The 15,348-nt window shown below is 37.6% G+C and overlaps 1 protein-coding gene across 2 annotated transcripts; it reads left to right on the top strand.

Moving 5' to 3' along the window:
• The first annotated feature begins 2,763 nt into the window (after positions 1-2,763).
• On the top strand, positions 2,764-11,020 carry LOC104606838 (polyadenylate-binding protein 2-like). Of its 2 annotated transcripts, none has more exons than XM_010272234.3 (9): positions 2,764-3,292; positions 6,386-6,504; positions 6,624-7,280; positions 7,379-7,456; positions 7,543-7,632; positions 8,495-8,629; positions 9,991-10,170; positions 10,250-10,456; positions 10,549-11,020. In XM_010272234.3, exons 1-9 carry the CDS (start codon positions 3,046-3,048, stop codon positions 10,798-10,800), a joined length of 1,965 nt encoding a protein of 654 aa, XP_010270536.1. In that variant the 5' UTR covers positions 2,764-3,045; the 3' UTR covers positions 10,801-11,020. The 2 variants fall into 2 exon arrangements, with proteins under 2 accessions (XP_010270536.1, XP_010270544.1); XM_010272242.3 differs by having other exon boundaries at positions 10,009-10,170.
• Positions 11,021-15,348: the final 4,328 nt, after the last annotated feature.

Consider the following 15,348-nt stretch of genomic DNA (forward strand, 5'->3'; position numbering starts at 1 on the left):
TTATGTACTAGATTTAAAAATTTTCTTAAAACTAGATAAACAATTGTAACATAATATTCAAATTAATAATAATTTAATATTTTATAAAATTAATAACGAAATTATGTAATAATAGTATAAATTATAATTTTATGTACTATTAATTTCAATTAATAATTAATATTTTCAAATTTAAATAATGAGATTATTTAAATAACTAAATAATATTGTAAATAACTAATTTCACTTATATTAATTAATAGTTCTAGAAAATAACTATCAAAAAATTAATATTTATTAATAATTTTAAAATCTTAATTATATTTAGTATATATTAATATATACTAAAATTAATATTTGTTGTATTTTAATTAATTATTTATTGTTTTTTGTGATAAATATATTTTCAATAATTATGCACAAGTTTATTTTTATTTTTTATTTTACAAAAAGTTTCAATAATTGTTGGAGATTAAACTATTGTTGTTTAACTTTTTAAGTTTAATTTATTGTATTCTTGTTATAATTTATTGATTAATATTTATTAGAGATTAAATTGTTATTTTTTAGTATTTATTGTTCAGTCTAGTTTTAATATAATTTTTAGTATTTATTGTTTTTTTAGTTATTGTATTTTCATTATCAATCTAGTTTTAATAATTGTGTATTTTTGCAATAAAATTTCAATAATTATTGGAGATTAAACTATTATTATTTATTACAGGCATATTAAATTATTAATTTAATTGAAGTTATGAGTGTTTATGGGTTGGTTCTATTTTGTTGTAGGCTATTTGACCAACCAAATCAACCTGGTCAGGTTGGGGAGTTGGTCACCCAAAGTTGACTTACCATTAGTGAAAACTGGACAACTTGGGTTGTATTGGGTCTTTTTTGTTTTTGTTTGGTCGATCGGTTCAAAAGATTTAAATTTAAAACAAATTAAAAATTTATAGTGGCATTATTAAAAAATATTATTTAAAAAATAAATTTATGATATAAAATATTTTTTATTAAGAAATATGAGATTTTTTCCACTTTCCCGTATTAAAATAATTATATTAAAAATATAATTTGTCTATCTATCTATCTATCTATCTATCTATCTATCTATCTATCTGTCTATCTATCTATATATATTGTCAAGTCGTTTGATTTTGGTCAATTTACAAATGGCCAAAGTGAAATTGATCCAACGTGTTCAGGTTGGGAAATTGTTGAACCAAAGTTGACCGGAAAATACTAGAAAACCAACCAATTCGATTCAAGTTGGTCAGGTTGGTCGATTTCATCAGTTTGATGAACAACCCTAGTTGAAATTAATTATTATTATTTTTGTATTACAAAAAAAGTATTAAAAGTAATATATAAAATATAAGGAAAAATCTATGATGTAGAAAAGATATGGTATCGGAAGAGTTTTCATCAATCAAAATCCACCCATGAATTTTGGTAAATAAAATATGATTGGCTATCACATTTATGATACCAGTTGATTGGTCAAAAAAATTTCAAATATCATATCTTTCCCATATCGCAGTTGAAATAATTATGAATTGTTTAAAAAATTAAAAATATAAAACAATTATATAATCTTATGCAATTCTATTATTTAACCTTCGCTTAATAAATTCTATGGGTCCCCGCTGGTGTGTATATATATATCCCTCACATGTTTCTCTGTAAATAAAATTAGTTGGTTTTATGAACATAAAATTTAGTTGGTTTTATTGAACAAAACTCATATTGAGATGAACTAGAGAATGATGTTCAATGGTTGTTTTCACCATTTAATACCTATTACTATTAGCCCATAGAATCTTGAATTGACAATTTAACAAATGTACTCTAGAATTGTCAACCCCCTTTGTGGGTCAAGAGGCTAAGTGCCAGGATTTTAAAACTGAGCTGGGTCTTTAATTCATTTCATTCTTTAATTCAGGGGGGTAGGCCTTTGTGTAATTTATCCAAGAAAGAAAACGGAAAAAACAGCCTTTCAAGATGGTCCTTTTTGTAATTTCATGTCGTTTTGGGCCGTCAAATGTCAATTGCCACGTTTCCTTTCCGCCAGGCCCCATCCATTGGATAAGGTCCATATTTTCAAGTTAGTTAACTGTTTTGTTACTTCGGTTTTCTTTAAAAAATTAATTATTAAATAAAGATATCGATAATAAAAAAAGAGCAAGGCTATAATGTAGGCGACCTCCTCATAATTGCAGTATGATCTCCGCTTAATAGCCATTTGTTCTGTGTATGGAGGACCTTCAAGTATATCTCACCATAAAGATCATCTAAACATTGGCACCTTAGAGGGGCACCTGGTTGTTCTTACGATGAGATGTAGCGCGACTGGAATAATAGAAATGTGAATATGATAAAATAACAAATAAGAGAAACCTTAGGGCCTAGGCGGTATTGAAAACCGTTGGTTAGGCATCTGGTCAGTCTACTTGTAAGGTCTAGTGGTGGGGTGTGTAAGATCAAACGATGGACATCCCGTAGGCAAATTAAAATTAGGGTTTTTCACTCACCTACCCCTGATATTTAAGCTGCAGCGCTCGATAATGACGGTGCGGTGCAGTTCGAGCTGCCCTCCTAAAAAACTATCGTCTCTCATCTTCTCCTCTGCGTCTTGTCGTCGTTCATCCGTCCGTTCGGATCTACGATCATCTACCCCTTTATATCCTTCCCTCTCCTCTTTTAGTATTCTCAAAAAGTCCAAAAAAAGAAAAGTTTCCAGAAAAATATCCAATAGGGAGAGAGAGAGAAGAGAGAAGAGAGTATAGTCCCAGTTTTATCAGCTCTGTTCGATTTCAATCAATTCGAGAGTCTTGAAGGTATTTCGGTATTTCATCGAGTTTTGGGTGAGGCTGTCTCTTTAATTTCATTTGTTTCAGCTTATAAGCGCAGATAGTGTTCTCTTTTTTAATTTCCTCTAGGGTTCATTTCCAATAATAAGGGGAGAGGGAGGAACAAAGAAAAAATTAAAAAAGAGGGAAGCAGGAGAGAGGGAGAGAGAGGAAGAAAGAGAGACACTTTGGAGATTCGAGATCGGTAGGGTTTTCGATGGCGCAGGTTCAAGTCCAACCACAACCTCCTCTCTCTGGTCCTAATGGAGCGACCAACCCCGGCGGCAATCAGTTCGTCTCCACGTCTCTTTATGTGGGAGACCTTGAACTCAATGTAACGGACTCGCAGCTTTACGATCTGTTCAGCCAACTCGGCCAGGTCGTGTCCGTTCGCGTTTGCAGGGATTTGAGCACCCGACGGTCCCTTGGTTATGCCTATGTTAACTACAGTAACACCCAAGATGGTTAGTCTTTTGGCCCGATATGTTTATTTAGCTCATAATGTTCTCCGATTTGAAGGTCCAATTGGTTATTTGTCGCTAATCTTGAATTTTTGATGCTCTTATGAGATTTGTTTTCTACTCTCCTTCAAATCTTGGCGAAATGCTTTAAATTGATTTCTACACGCTTGACCTGCAAAATTGAAGTGTTAGCTTCCTTATGATCGTCACGCTTAACTTTAAGTTGTACTGATTGACGATTACATTGAGTTTGACCTTTGCATTATCTTCCGATTTGCACACATTATTGGCTGTTTGTTGTACCCTATATTGATTAAGGGCTTCGTGGTATTCATAGCCACTATATCTATGATTTTAACGGTCTTTTATTAATCGGTGGGATGTTTAGAGAGTACGTGGAAGTTACTTAAGGGTGCAGCCATTTCATTTCCGTGGTTTTTAGCATTTAGATGCCTATAATCAACATATAGTTATAGCTCGTAAAATGGTAAAATGTTTAGCGAACACATTAGGTAGTAGCTCACTAGCTTGGAAAATCCATTTGATAGTTTGGCAGTTCTAAATGCTAAAATGCCTAGTTAGTTTTACAACCACCTAAGCAATTTAAAAATGTGTTAGAAGTGGTAAAGATAGTAAGACTTGTAAAGATGCTTGTCTTTAGAGGGCATGGCCAACTGCTTTCTCTGCATCTCTTTTAGTACCATGTTGCTGAAACATTACATTGGAGAGTTTTTTTATGGAAATCTCTAAAAAGAAATACTTAATGAACAACATTGCAGTTTTTGTTGCCTTCCTTTAGAATACATATTTATTCCAGTTTTATCCATGTATAGGCATGGTTAAATTAAAGGACAACGTTCCAACTCATAAGCCTAGATCCGATTGGCTTATTTTAATTTGAATGTCTGTAAATATGCTTGTTAGTTAAGGTGAATATCTGGATTCTGGAGTGAAGGGGATCATGCGTTCACTGGGGCAAATTTTCCTCAGATTCATTCTATCATCACTTTTTAGATATGCAGTATTCAGGGTTCCCAATATCATGGTTCATGGTTGTCAGTTCTGGAGAGAAGGGGTTCATGCACTCACTGGGGCAAATTTTCCTCAGATGTATTCTATCACCACTTTTTAGAAATACAGTATTCAGGATTTCCAATAATATAATCTGATCATAGTTCATGGTTGTCAGATTGGCATTTGAAGTTTGTGTTCCAGTTTGGTTGCTTATCCTCTGGTTGCTTGTTTGATAGAAAAGGGGGTATTTATCATCACTTTCATTTTTTATACTGTTTCACAGAAACAGCAATTTCTCCCTCTGGTGTATCTTCTTCCTTGTGGTCAGTGTTGAATGGACACAGATATAGGGTGTTGGAATCCAGCACGTGTCCTAGAGTCTTATTTGGCAAGATGAGAAAACGCGGACAGACAGACATGTCTATGGAGAAGGACACTTTTAAAATTATTCATATTATTATCGAGTTCTAACATTATATGCCTGCATTAAATGCCATCTTTGTTACTAAGTGGTGTCTGATATGAAAAATGGCATTGGTCTTACAAGGAAGCTGTTTATTTATGTCAAATAAGCTAGGAGATAGAAAGGAAATTTATGTACAATTGTCCTCAACAATCTGTGGTGTGTTCCGTTGCTAAAAAAATCTGTGATGTGTTTGAAAAAGGCAAACATGTTTTCTATTTATGACTATGAGGGTCCATACAATGCCCCTTGTGGTGTGACCCTTGCACCTTGCGCTTTTAAACCACTGGGGAGGAGTTCTAGTTAAGTTTTCTTCTATTCAGTTTTATGCTGGTGCGAAGATTCAACAGTCAAGGATGAACTCCATTTTTTTTTTTTTGACATCTTGTACAACAGAGTAACCCATCCCCCAACCCAGATGCAGGTGGGATTTGATCCCAAGTCTCCGCAATGACCAGCAGGAAACCTTACCAACCAGCTGGTTGGCACCTTGCAAGGTTAACACCAAATTGTCAAAGTTGCATCCTTTCTTGAAATTAACACACTGTATCCATCTTTTCATTTGTATATTTGCTAAATTGTGGAACATTATTTGATATCATTCTTTTATTGTGTGTTTCCAGTGTATAACTTACACATGAGATTGCATAAAAAATCTTAGGAAATTTTCTTGGTGGACTAGTCAGTACTTGGGCACAAGCTAGTCATCACATCAAGTAGTTTGCCAAAATGGCTATTCATTGGCTCATTGCCTAACCACATTAATAAGACTGGTTGTAATTATTGTTATTTCTTCCATGATCAGAACAGTATTTGCAGCAGATACTATACTAATCTAAAAATATCTATGTAATTTCTGGATAGTTGGAATGTGTAGAGGTATTTTACTACTATTTGTTTCATGTACCTTGATGCACATGTTGCCATTGTTGGTTTGACATGCATGAAATTGGTGCCTGCATGATGCAATTGGTGATTCACTGAGTTATAGTTGTAGCATAGCATTTACTGTTTTTCCTTTCTAAAGCTTTCATTATGCCATGCTCTTATGCTTCTTTCATAATTAATTTTTAACACATATTTCCATCGAGTTTTCTGTTCATTTTTGCATTAGTAGTGTATATGTGGTTTGGATGCTATTATACTGTATATGAGGTTTGGTTCTTGAACATGTCAAATACTGACATGCTTATTTTTCATATTGCTGCTGTAAAACTGTCATCCTTTTCTTGTTTATTGGTGTGTGTGGGTGATTTTATAACAATATCCTGCTGCTAATTACAACTGGTTTTCTTATATTGGAATGGAATATAAGCGCAAAGCTTCTCTTAAAAAAAATCCAATAAGTTTCAGGAATAAATGTTGATTTCCACAAGGCATCTATTCCTCTTGCATTTTTTTCCTCATTTTTTGGTGGTAGTTCTAATGGTAATAGTTCTATGTGTATTGACAACTGTTGGTTTGTTTTATATGTCACATTCAAGCATGTTAAAAGTTGTATGTGTACCTTTATGGAACTTTTCTTAAATAAAGCATTTTACTAAATTAACAATGGATTTCCCTTTTGGCAATAAAAAGAAAAGAGTTCATTTTTTTCAATTTCTTCTCATCTGTGTCAGCTGCAAGGGCATTGGATGTACTCAACTTCACTCCTCTCAATGGCAAGCCTATCCGCATTATGTATTCACATCGTGACCCTAGCATCCGTAAAAGTGGCACTGCTAATATTTTTATCAAGGTACTTTTTAAGTGGTGTTTGGTTGGTTATTTCGTAGTCTTATCTGCCTTTCAATACATTTTAATTTGTGTAAAATATTCTCTTCTATTAAAATATTATGGAATCACTCTATCTTGCAGAATCTTGACAAGGCAATTGACAACAAGGGTCTGCATGAAACCTTTTCTTCATTTGGAAACATTCTGTCTTGCAAGATTGCTACTGATCCTTCTGGTCAGTCAAAAGGGTATGGATTTGTTCAATTTGATAACGAGGAGTCAGCCCAAAATGCCATAGACAAGCTCAATGGCATGCTGATAAATGATAAACAGGTTTATGTTGGACCATTTCTTCGTAAGCAGGAGAGGGAATCTGCTATAAACAAGGCAAAGTTCAATAACGTTTTTGTAAAAAATCTTTCGGAGTCGACTACTGATGAAGATCTAAAGAACATTTTTGGTGAATATGGAGCAATTACTAGTGCAGTAGTGATGAGGGATGGGGATGGAAAATCCAAGTGTTTCGGATTTGTCAACTTTGAGAATGCGGATGATGCTGCTCAATCTGTTGATGCACTTAATGGAAAGAAGTTCGATGATAAAGAGTGGTATGTAGGGAAAGCACAGAAAAAATCTGAAAGAGAGCAGGAACTAAAAGGACGATTTGAGCAGAGTGCAAAGGAGGCGGTTGATAAATATCAAGGTGTAAACTTGTATGTGAAGAACTTAGATGATAGCATTGGAGATGATAAACTGAAGGAATTATTCTCAGAGTTTGGTACTATTACTTCATGCAAGGTCTGTTTCACTCTCAGTGAACAAGAATAAACAACCTAGTTGATCACAGTTTTAAAATTTTTGGATAGCTATTGACATCTTTGAGGAAATGTTATCAGGTCATGCGGGACCCTAATGGAATAAGCAGAGGTTCAGGATTTGTTGCTTTCTCAGCTCCAGAAGAAGCATCTCGAGCTGTGAGTAGATTTCTTATGCATCTTTCTGACAATTTGACAACAATCATAGACTAATTTACTCACTATTTTGTTTGTTTCTTTCCTAGCTTGCTGAGATGAATGGGAAAATGATTGTCAGTAAACCTCTATATGTTGCACTGGCACAACGGAAAGAAGATAGAAGAGCAAGGCTGCAGGTATGTTTTGGTAGTAATTCTTGATTGAATTTGACTGATGAGATTCTTATATTGCAGGCCCATTTGAATAACACTCCATGTTAGCTTTGTGCTGTGCGAGCTATCATATGGAAAGAATTTTTAGTTTAAACATCTTATTTGCTTTATGGAATTTTCAGATTTTCTGTGATTGTGAATCTTTGTTGCACATCATTGGTTTCTTGTTTTGTATTTTATTTTGTTTATTTTGTTTGTTATCATAATATCATGTTAACTTTGTTGCACATATCAATATTTCTTTCTTGTGTATGGGATGATGATATGTTGTCTCATGACTTGAGGAACTTTTAAAAGTCATGGTGTCACTTGTTATGCAAGTAAAGGGCCAGAGGGGTAATTGGATAGAAATTGTTGCGGAACTGCACTGCAGTTTCTTTTTGTTCTGCAATTTCTTTTGATATTAATTAAAAAATGAGAGTTCAAATATTGTGAAAAAGATAAGAAGAACTAGAAGGTGATGAGTGATCAGCCAGCAAAGAAACAAATACAATATTCATTTCAGTCCATTATCTTCTCTTCTAATGTTGACCAAAAACCACTGCCATATAGAATCTTTTTGTTCTGAAAGTTTTGGTGACAGATCATTACATTTGATGGTGAAATTCTGTGCATGGTTCAGAAAATAATCAAGACCTACAGATTATTATATGTTGTTTTGTCCATTTGTTTGGTTGCATTTCTATATGTTCTTTTTATGTGTAGGTTTGTCACTTTGTCCATGATGGAGGCTTCTCATTATTTTTCTTTGTGCTTCATTAACGTTAGTATTCTTCATATTTGGTTGAATCATGATTGGGTATATGATATCTTATTGTTTATGTAGGCACAATTTTCACAAATGCGACCTGTTGCAATGTCACCCTCTGTCGCTCCTCGTGTGCCAATGTATCCCCCTGGTGGCCCAGGTCTTGGACAGCAAATATTTTATGGGCAAGGGCCACCACTCATTCCTCCACAGGTAGTCCTACAAATTATTAGTTCATCTTATTCCTTTTTTCATTCTTTTAATAATTTATACTTCATTGCCTGAAAGCCTGAAAAGTTTTATACGCATACCTTTTAATTGTGGCTTTATGGATATTTTTTCCTTATATCCTGAATTCTTTTTCATGTACCGAGTATTTTCCACATTTGAACTAAGTGTTTCTCTGATAATGCAGTTTTGGAATTAATAATATGTTTTCCATTTGATACCAATACAAAAAAATGTGCATGATCTATCAAAAAAGAAAGTGCATGCCCCAAGTGAAGGCATTTTCTATACTCTTGAAAGAAAACCTTTGTGCACTTGTTCTCCATATTCACTCTTGAAGTGACATAATATTTGAACTTTCCAAGAAAAATCTCCTTGTTGCCTTTTATATTCACTGTTTCTCTCTTTGCTTGTTGTTTGAAATCCATGAATTCTTAAGATTAGACATTTTGTTTGACAAGTGAGTGGTTCTTATGAGTAGACATTATCATTCAACTTTGCATAATGAGACACCCAACCTGATTTTTTTTTTTCTAAGCCTCCTATTCACTGCTTCAAGATCCTTGCTCTTACATCGGTCATGACATCAATGCTACGTGGTACTCCCAAAAGATGTCAAAGATTTATAGAAAGGGATGTATGGAGGTCTGAAGGTTTGGGGTTTAATTTGTATTTTGTTTTTGATCAGTGGTCTTGAATTTGTTGTTTTAGCAATGGGAAAAGGAGAGAAAATGTGTTTTTTGTCCTTGAATGGAAAAGCCGAAGAGTTTTTCTTGAAAAGTCAAGGGCCTATTTTATAATGTCTTGTTACTTGATACTTTTGTATTTTAATAATCATTTTTTAGGGGGGTGGGATCATTTTTAGCCCTCGCATCCCCAACCTGAAATTGTGGACTGGGCCTTGGTTTTTTGTTCAGGCCCAGTCCTGCAAATTTCAAGACCGGCCCTGTGTTTGAGCCTAATACTTGGGGTCTGAGCTGTACATATACATAATTTAATACATAAAGGACATAAGCCTGGAATCAGGCCCAGCCCATTCTGGCCCATGATCACCCCCTACTCCAAACTAGTAACACAAGTCATTCAGTGCAGCCAGCTACTTCTGGTGTGTTTACAAAACAGTCCGGTATAAAGGTTACTGATAAATAAAGCTCACATCCATTTTGTACTATACAAAAAGGTTGTAATCTTCATTTTTCAGTGACTCATTGAACTTCACCATGTCTCAAGTAGCTACTTGAAGAAAATTTTCCTCATTGTAGACCGAATTAATAGCTATATTATCTCATGCTTTGAGGTTGGATACCATCGGTATTTGATGAATTTTCTGTTTACAATAATGTTAGCCTGGATTTGGGTATCAGCAGCAACTCGTTCCTGGGATGAGGCCTGGGGGGGCTCCCCTGCCAAATTTCTTTGTGCCACTTGTTCAGCAAGGCCAGCCAGGGCAACGTCCAGGTGGCAGACGGGCTGGTGCAGGACCTGTACAACAAAACCAGCAGCCTGTGCCGCTGATTCAGCCGCAGGTAGGTGGTATTATTCATTCCGTTTTACTTTGTGCTAAAAATGCATTTGTTGTATTATTTCTGACTTATGAAGTAATAGATGCTTCCAAGGGGACGTGTATACCGATATCCACCTGGTCGTAACATTCCTGATGTTCCCATGCCGGGAGTTGCTGGTAGCATGCTCTCTGTTCCATATGATATGGGTGGCATGCCATTACGTGATGCTGCTGCGATTACACAGCCTATTCCCATTGGGGCTTTGGCTTCTGCCCTAGCAAATGCAACACCTGAGCAACAGAGGACGGTAAGTTATTATTTTTTATGTTCTTACAAAAACAATCACTTGTATGTCTAAGTGGAAGGCTTAATATTGCATTTTGGGTTGCATTTGGGCAGATGCTCGGTGAAAGCCTTTACCCTCTAGTGGATCAGCTGGAGCACGAAATGGCAGCAAAGGTGACAGGTATGCTTCTGGAGATGGATCAAACCGAAGTTTTGCATTTGCTTGAGTCTCCAGAAGCCTTGAAAGCCAAGGTTGCAGAAGCAATGGAAGTTCTGAGGAATGTTGCTCAGCAGCAGCAGCAGCAGTCCGTTAGTCCAACTGACCAACTGGCATCTCTCTCTCTGAATGATAACCTTGTCTCCTGAATGCTTAATTAGTTTAGTGGGTATGGTTTTGCATACATGAGCATCGTACTACTATTTGGGAGTTACGGGATTTTGAATAAACAGTTTTAGGGGTCTAAAGGGATAGGTTTTCCTTTACAGGGGATTATAAACGGATTTTGGTTTTGTCGAAGTGCTATTATTGTAGGGATGATTTAGGATCTTGAAACTGCTGATTTTTAATGTTTGGCTTTTACTTAAAGTTTCATTTGTGTTCCATCTCATTAATATTCTTCTCGTTTTGCTGTTTTTATTAAGGCTAGTTACAGGATCCATTGTAGGGAATCTGGATATCCTACACTTGACGCTTTTTACGAAGGCGTACTTCAACCAATGAATATTCATCAACATTTCGGGGTGGATGGCTATGGTTACGATACTGGAAGTTTCATCAATCATTCAACCGTATATCTGCGATGAATTTTTATGAGTTTATATGGTCTAGTGAATGAGTTTTCATCGTCAGTGTGGGAGATTAGACTGCTTCGGCCTACCTTGTACCTCCATACACCATTCGCACTGACAACCTATTTTATGCCCTGTAATGAGACTTCTTTCATGGTGGCCACATGTCTCTAGTACCTACCAACATGAAAATATCAAAATGGCCCAAGTTGCGTTAAACTCAATCATCAAATGACCTTGTAGGTTTGATGGTTACAACGCGGGACTGAACCCTCCTTCAACGTCACTGCTCTTGGTTTGACCTGACGCCCCGAGTCCCTGATCCCTAGATAACTTCTGTGCATTATCTGTCATAATCATGATTCCCCTTGTCTTTCAGAGGCCCATACACCAACGCTCGTTTAGTTTTTCACTTCCACTATCAGGCTTCCAGCAACCCTTTTGGGGTAGACGGGTCCTAAACCGAATCCTCTCAATTAGATTAAAGAAAAACCAAAAAATATAGGAGAAATGAGCTTTTATACAGGCTGATATGCCCTTATCAGCGTATTGGATGTATTGATATTTTGAAACTTCGAGTAAATTATTCCGGATTTTGTTGAGTACGAAAGAACCATGGAACCCTTACCTTCGTTAGTGAATGGATAGGGGGGAGGGGGACGTGGGAATTGCGCCCTTCGCTCCATCTTTTTTTCTTTATTTCTTTTTCTATTTGGTGGTTATGACTGTAGTTGGGAGTTGGGACTCAAGAGGGAGATGGGGCTCATAAGTTAAATACCCGATAAGAGTTGAACCATGGTTTTCAAAACCGGACCGGATCTGACGGTCGGACTGGAAAAACTGGGAACTGGTCAGGTGATCAGTTTCGGTTTTCCCCAAAATCGGAAATTTGTCCAAAGCTGTTGATTTTGGTCAGTAAATCATTGACCCGGGTGGTTAACCGTTTGAACTGTTTTGACCATTTTTTTAAATTTTTTGTCAGAATGGGCTGACCGTTTGACCTGGTAACTGGACCTCTGACCGGTTTGGTCTTCAGGTCGTTTTTAAAAACCATGGGTTGAACACCTGAACTTGTTGTATAGCCTATACATATTTGTATTTGTATTCTTTACAAATAGTCCAGTTTCGTTCAGTGTAAAGTCTGTTCAAATAGTCTTTTACAATTTTGCATTGGGAATATTTTCATACTTGAGTGTTTTATTTCATGGGGATATATTGCTAATGTAAGATTGTAAGAGGCCGTTGGAACTTCTAACAGTGTGAGTACGGGCTTGCATTGACTGAAGCCAAACTGAGCATTAGGATGGGAATGTCAATGTGTATGCCTTTTCTTCAATTCACCATTGAAAGGGAATGACTATCCCAGTTCCCCAAGTGCTCAGCCTACATCTGCGGTTCTATCAGTAACATTGTCCATGAAGAGACACCATGTTTAGGGCCTTTGGGCTATTGGGAGGCAGTGGGAGTTCTTCTGAACAGGTTTTTTGGAAAACTTTTTCGTTTCTTTTCTTCTCCAATTTTTTAAATCAGCACTTTGGAGTTCCAGAACTCAAAATTTGGCATATTTTGCAACACGCTTTTCTCTTTTGTTCACAACCACACCATACTGCTCTCACTTTATCTGACATTGAATCAGTACATCCATCTTACCCAAAACAGTAGACGCATTGTAAGTGCCAACATTTTGAAACACACCACAGCTCATTGGGCTCAACATGCAGAACACTACTACTACTAGGCATGTAGTGTGTTTCAAAAATGTAGTGGGGCCCTGTCGTTTGAAAGACATCACACCTATTTAAGACAACAGAACAGGATACCTAAAAAGGTCGCTTTCTGATTTTGAAAACATAAAAAACCTCTTTTATTTTAATTTTTTATATGGGCCCTTTCTTCTTTTTTGGTTGAATAAAAGTTTATTTACTATCCCTTTTTTTTCAAATGTTTTTTTAATCCGCTACCTTCCCATAGAGGTGTAAGCGGCCCGCCACGGCACGAAGGCGCACGAGCTGTGCCAGGCCTAGCACGGAGGTCCGTGCCGTGCTGGGCCAGGGGTTCGAGGCCCATGGGCTGGCACGACATGACATGACAGTACGTTCCGTGCCGCTTGTGGCCCGTGTGTCGGCATGAAGCACGGCTTGCCACGATATAGCCTGCTAGGCCCCTAGCAGTTCGCATTCAGCCTGCTAGGGATGTGGCCTAGTCTGACTTGGTACGACCTATTAAATAGAAGCTTCCTGAGGAATGTTCGTGCGGCCCATTCGCAGGCTACTTTGCAACGGGCTTCGAATACTTCAGAAGTACCCTTAATAGAATTGGTCCTCGGATGACTTGCCTTGTTCGGGAGCTCGGGCGAGCTGACATTCTTATCTCGCATGTTAAATTTTGCCTCGGAATATCCCTTGAAGTAGCTTGGGGGACCTGGAGCTCGCATTATGGCGAGCCCCTCCTTTCCCCCGCTACCATGTAGCGAGCTGCTTTATGGGCCCATCACTTAGCCGCACTGGACCACAATGCTGAGCCGTCGCTTACGCTGAGTCAGCGTCCACGTGTTGCCGTTCTATAGGTCAGGCCAAATCATCCTTCATCACCTAATTTTTTAAATAGTTCACAATTCCCAAAGTTCATAGGAAAGTTAAATATTTTAGTTTTACAATTTTACGTAGAAAAGAAATAAAAAATTTCAAAAAAAAAAACAAAAAAATGAAAAAAATAACAGTACAACCCAGTTCGGCCTAGGCCCAAGGCCCGCCCTGTGGCCCAGCCCGGCACCGCCCAAGCCCACGGCATGGCCCGCAGCCCAGCCTAGCCTAGGCCCGCCTAGGCTTGGGCCGTGCCGGGCCGACCCCCAAAATTTCCACCTGGGAGGACGGCATGGCCCATGCCGACCCGACACGACCCACTTTACACCTCTACCTTCCCCCGTGAAATTTTAATGAATATCACCTTAACTTAAATGTGCTGGCCTCAATTCCGTGGGTGCATGCAACTAACCTAATATTACTTAAATTTTGACTAGTTTGAACTGATGGTATGTGATCTGGTTGTTCCTAGTTGGATCAAAGCTTGGCCGTCGGTTGCTTAGCTAGCTGGTCGAACTGTAAGACAGGAAGGATCAAAGAATCTAGGGTGGCTAACCCGGCGTGGTCGCTCCGATGCTTAATTTAGTAATTGATTGTGTGCGAGTTGAAAACTTGAGAGTATGAGAGCTAGTAAGCAGTAAATCTCGCATACCTTGTACCACTGGGGTAGATGCCCTTAGATAGGTGAGTTGCTGTGGGCCTCATGAAACACCTCTGAGATCCTTAGACCGTGCTGTTAGGAGTCCATTCCGCACTGGGAGGTGGATATCGTGCTAACTGATAAGACTTATCATTTCCGTCCGATCCAGGCGGAATGAGGATAAGACCTAAGGACATGCGGCGTGATCCCGTGAAGCTTGGAAACAGGTGACTAGCTTCTAGAAATTGGCTATGTGTCACCTTGGCAGTTGAAAGCACCATGAGCTGCTTGGACCTCGGTCCTAGCTGAGGTACCCGAGGTGATTTGCCCTATTGAGGTGGCAACAACTGTTGAATCGATATCCAATCATAAGGTCGAGTCTACATGTCCACTATTTACTAGATCGAGCCAAATCACCCCTCATCATAAACCATAAACCATAAACCATGCATATAGTAATTGTATAGAATTCACGGTCCTAGAGATTTGAGGGTTATCTTTATTAGAATAATTTATTCACTAGTATAAACTTGAGAGGATATGGAAAAGGTAGAAGATGGATTGTCAAAGCAGCAGCAGACAGAGAGCTATTTCTGGGCCTGGCATTTCTTTCGTGTCCCTAAATTAAATTGGCAGTGCAAATGCTAAGTGTTGAAGCCTTTTATCATTTGAACAAGGCAAATTCAAGTGTGTGAAAACAGTTTTCACTTCATGTGATGTAGAGAGAACTGTGACCACACCCCATTATGAATTGGCATGTGTCCCATTTTATGATTGTAACGTAGTTGACCTTGTTAGCTCCCATCAAAGGGCGGCCATTCATTGTTAGTTTAATAGGCATGAATGAGAATTTCTACAATTAATACTGAACTCTACTGGCTCGCGCCGGCTACACCCATCATC

Source organism: Nelumbo nucifera, chromosome 5 (assembly GCF_055504915.1).
Source record: "Nelumbo nucifera cultivar China Antique chromosome 5, China Antique-T2T, whole genome shotgun sequence".
Taxonomy (NCBI): Eukaryota; Viridiplantae; Streptophyta; class Magnoliopsida; order Proteales; family Nelumbonaceae; genus Nelumbo; species Nelumbo nucifera.

Excerpts from the sequence above, each read along its gene's own strand:
- LOC104606838 (XM_010272234.3), top strand. The coding sequence starts at position 3,046 with ATGGCGCAGGTTCAAGTCCAACCACAACCTCCTCTCTCTGGTCCTAAT. Across the intron at positions 3,293-6,385 it reads CTACAGTAACACCCAAGATG|CTGCAAGGGCATTGGATGTA; the intron begins GTTAGTCTTTTG and ends CATCTGTGTCAG. Across the intron at positions 6,505-6,623 it reads CTGCTAATATTTTTATCAAG|AATCTTGACAAGGCAATTGA; the intron begins GTACTTTTTAAG and ends TCTATCTTGCAG.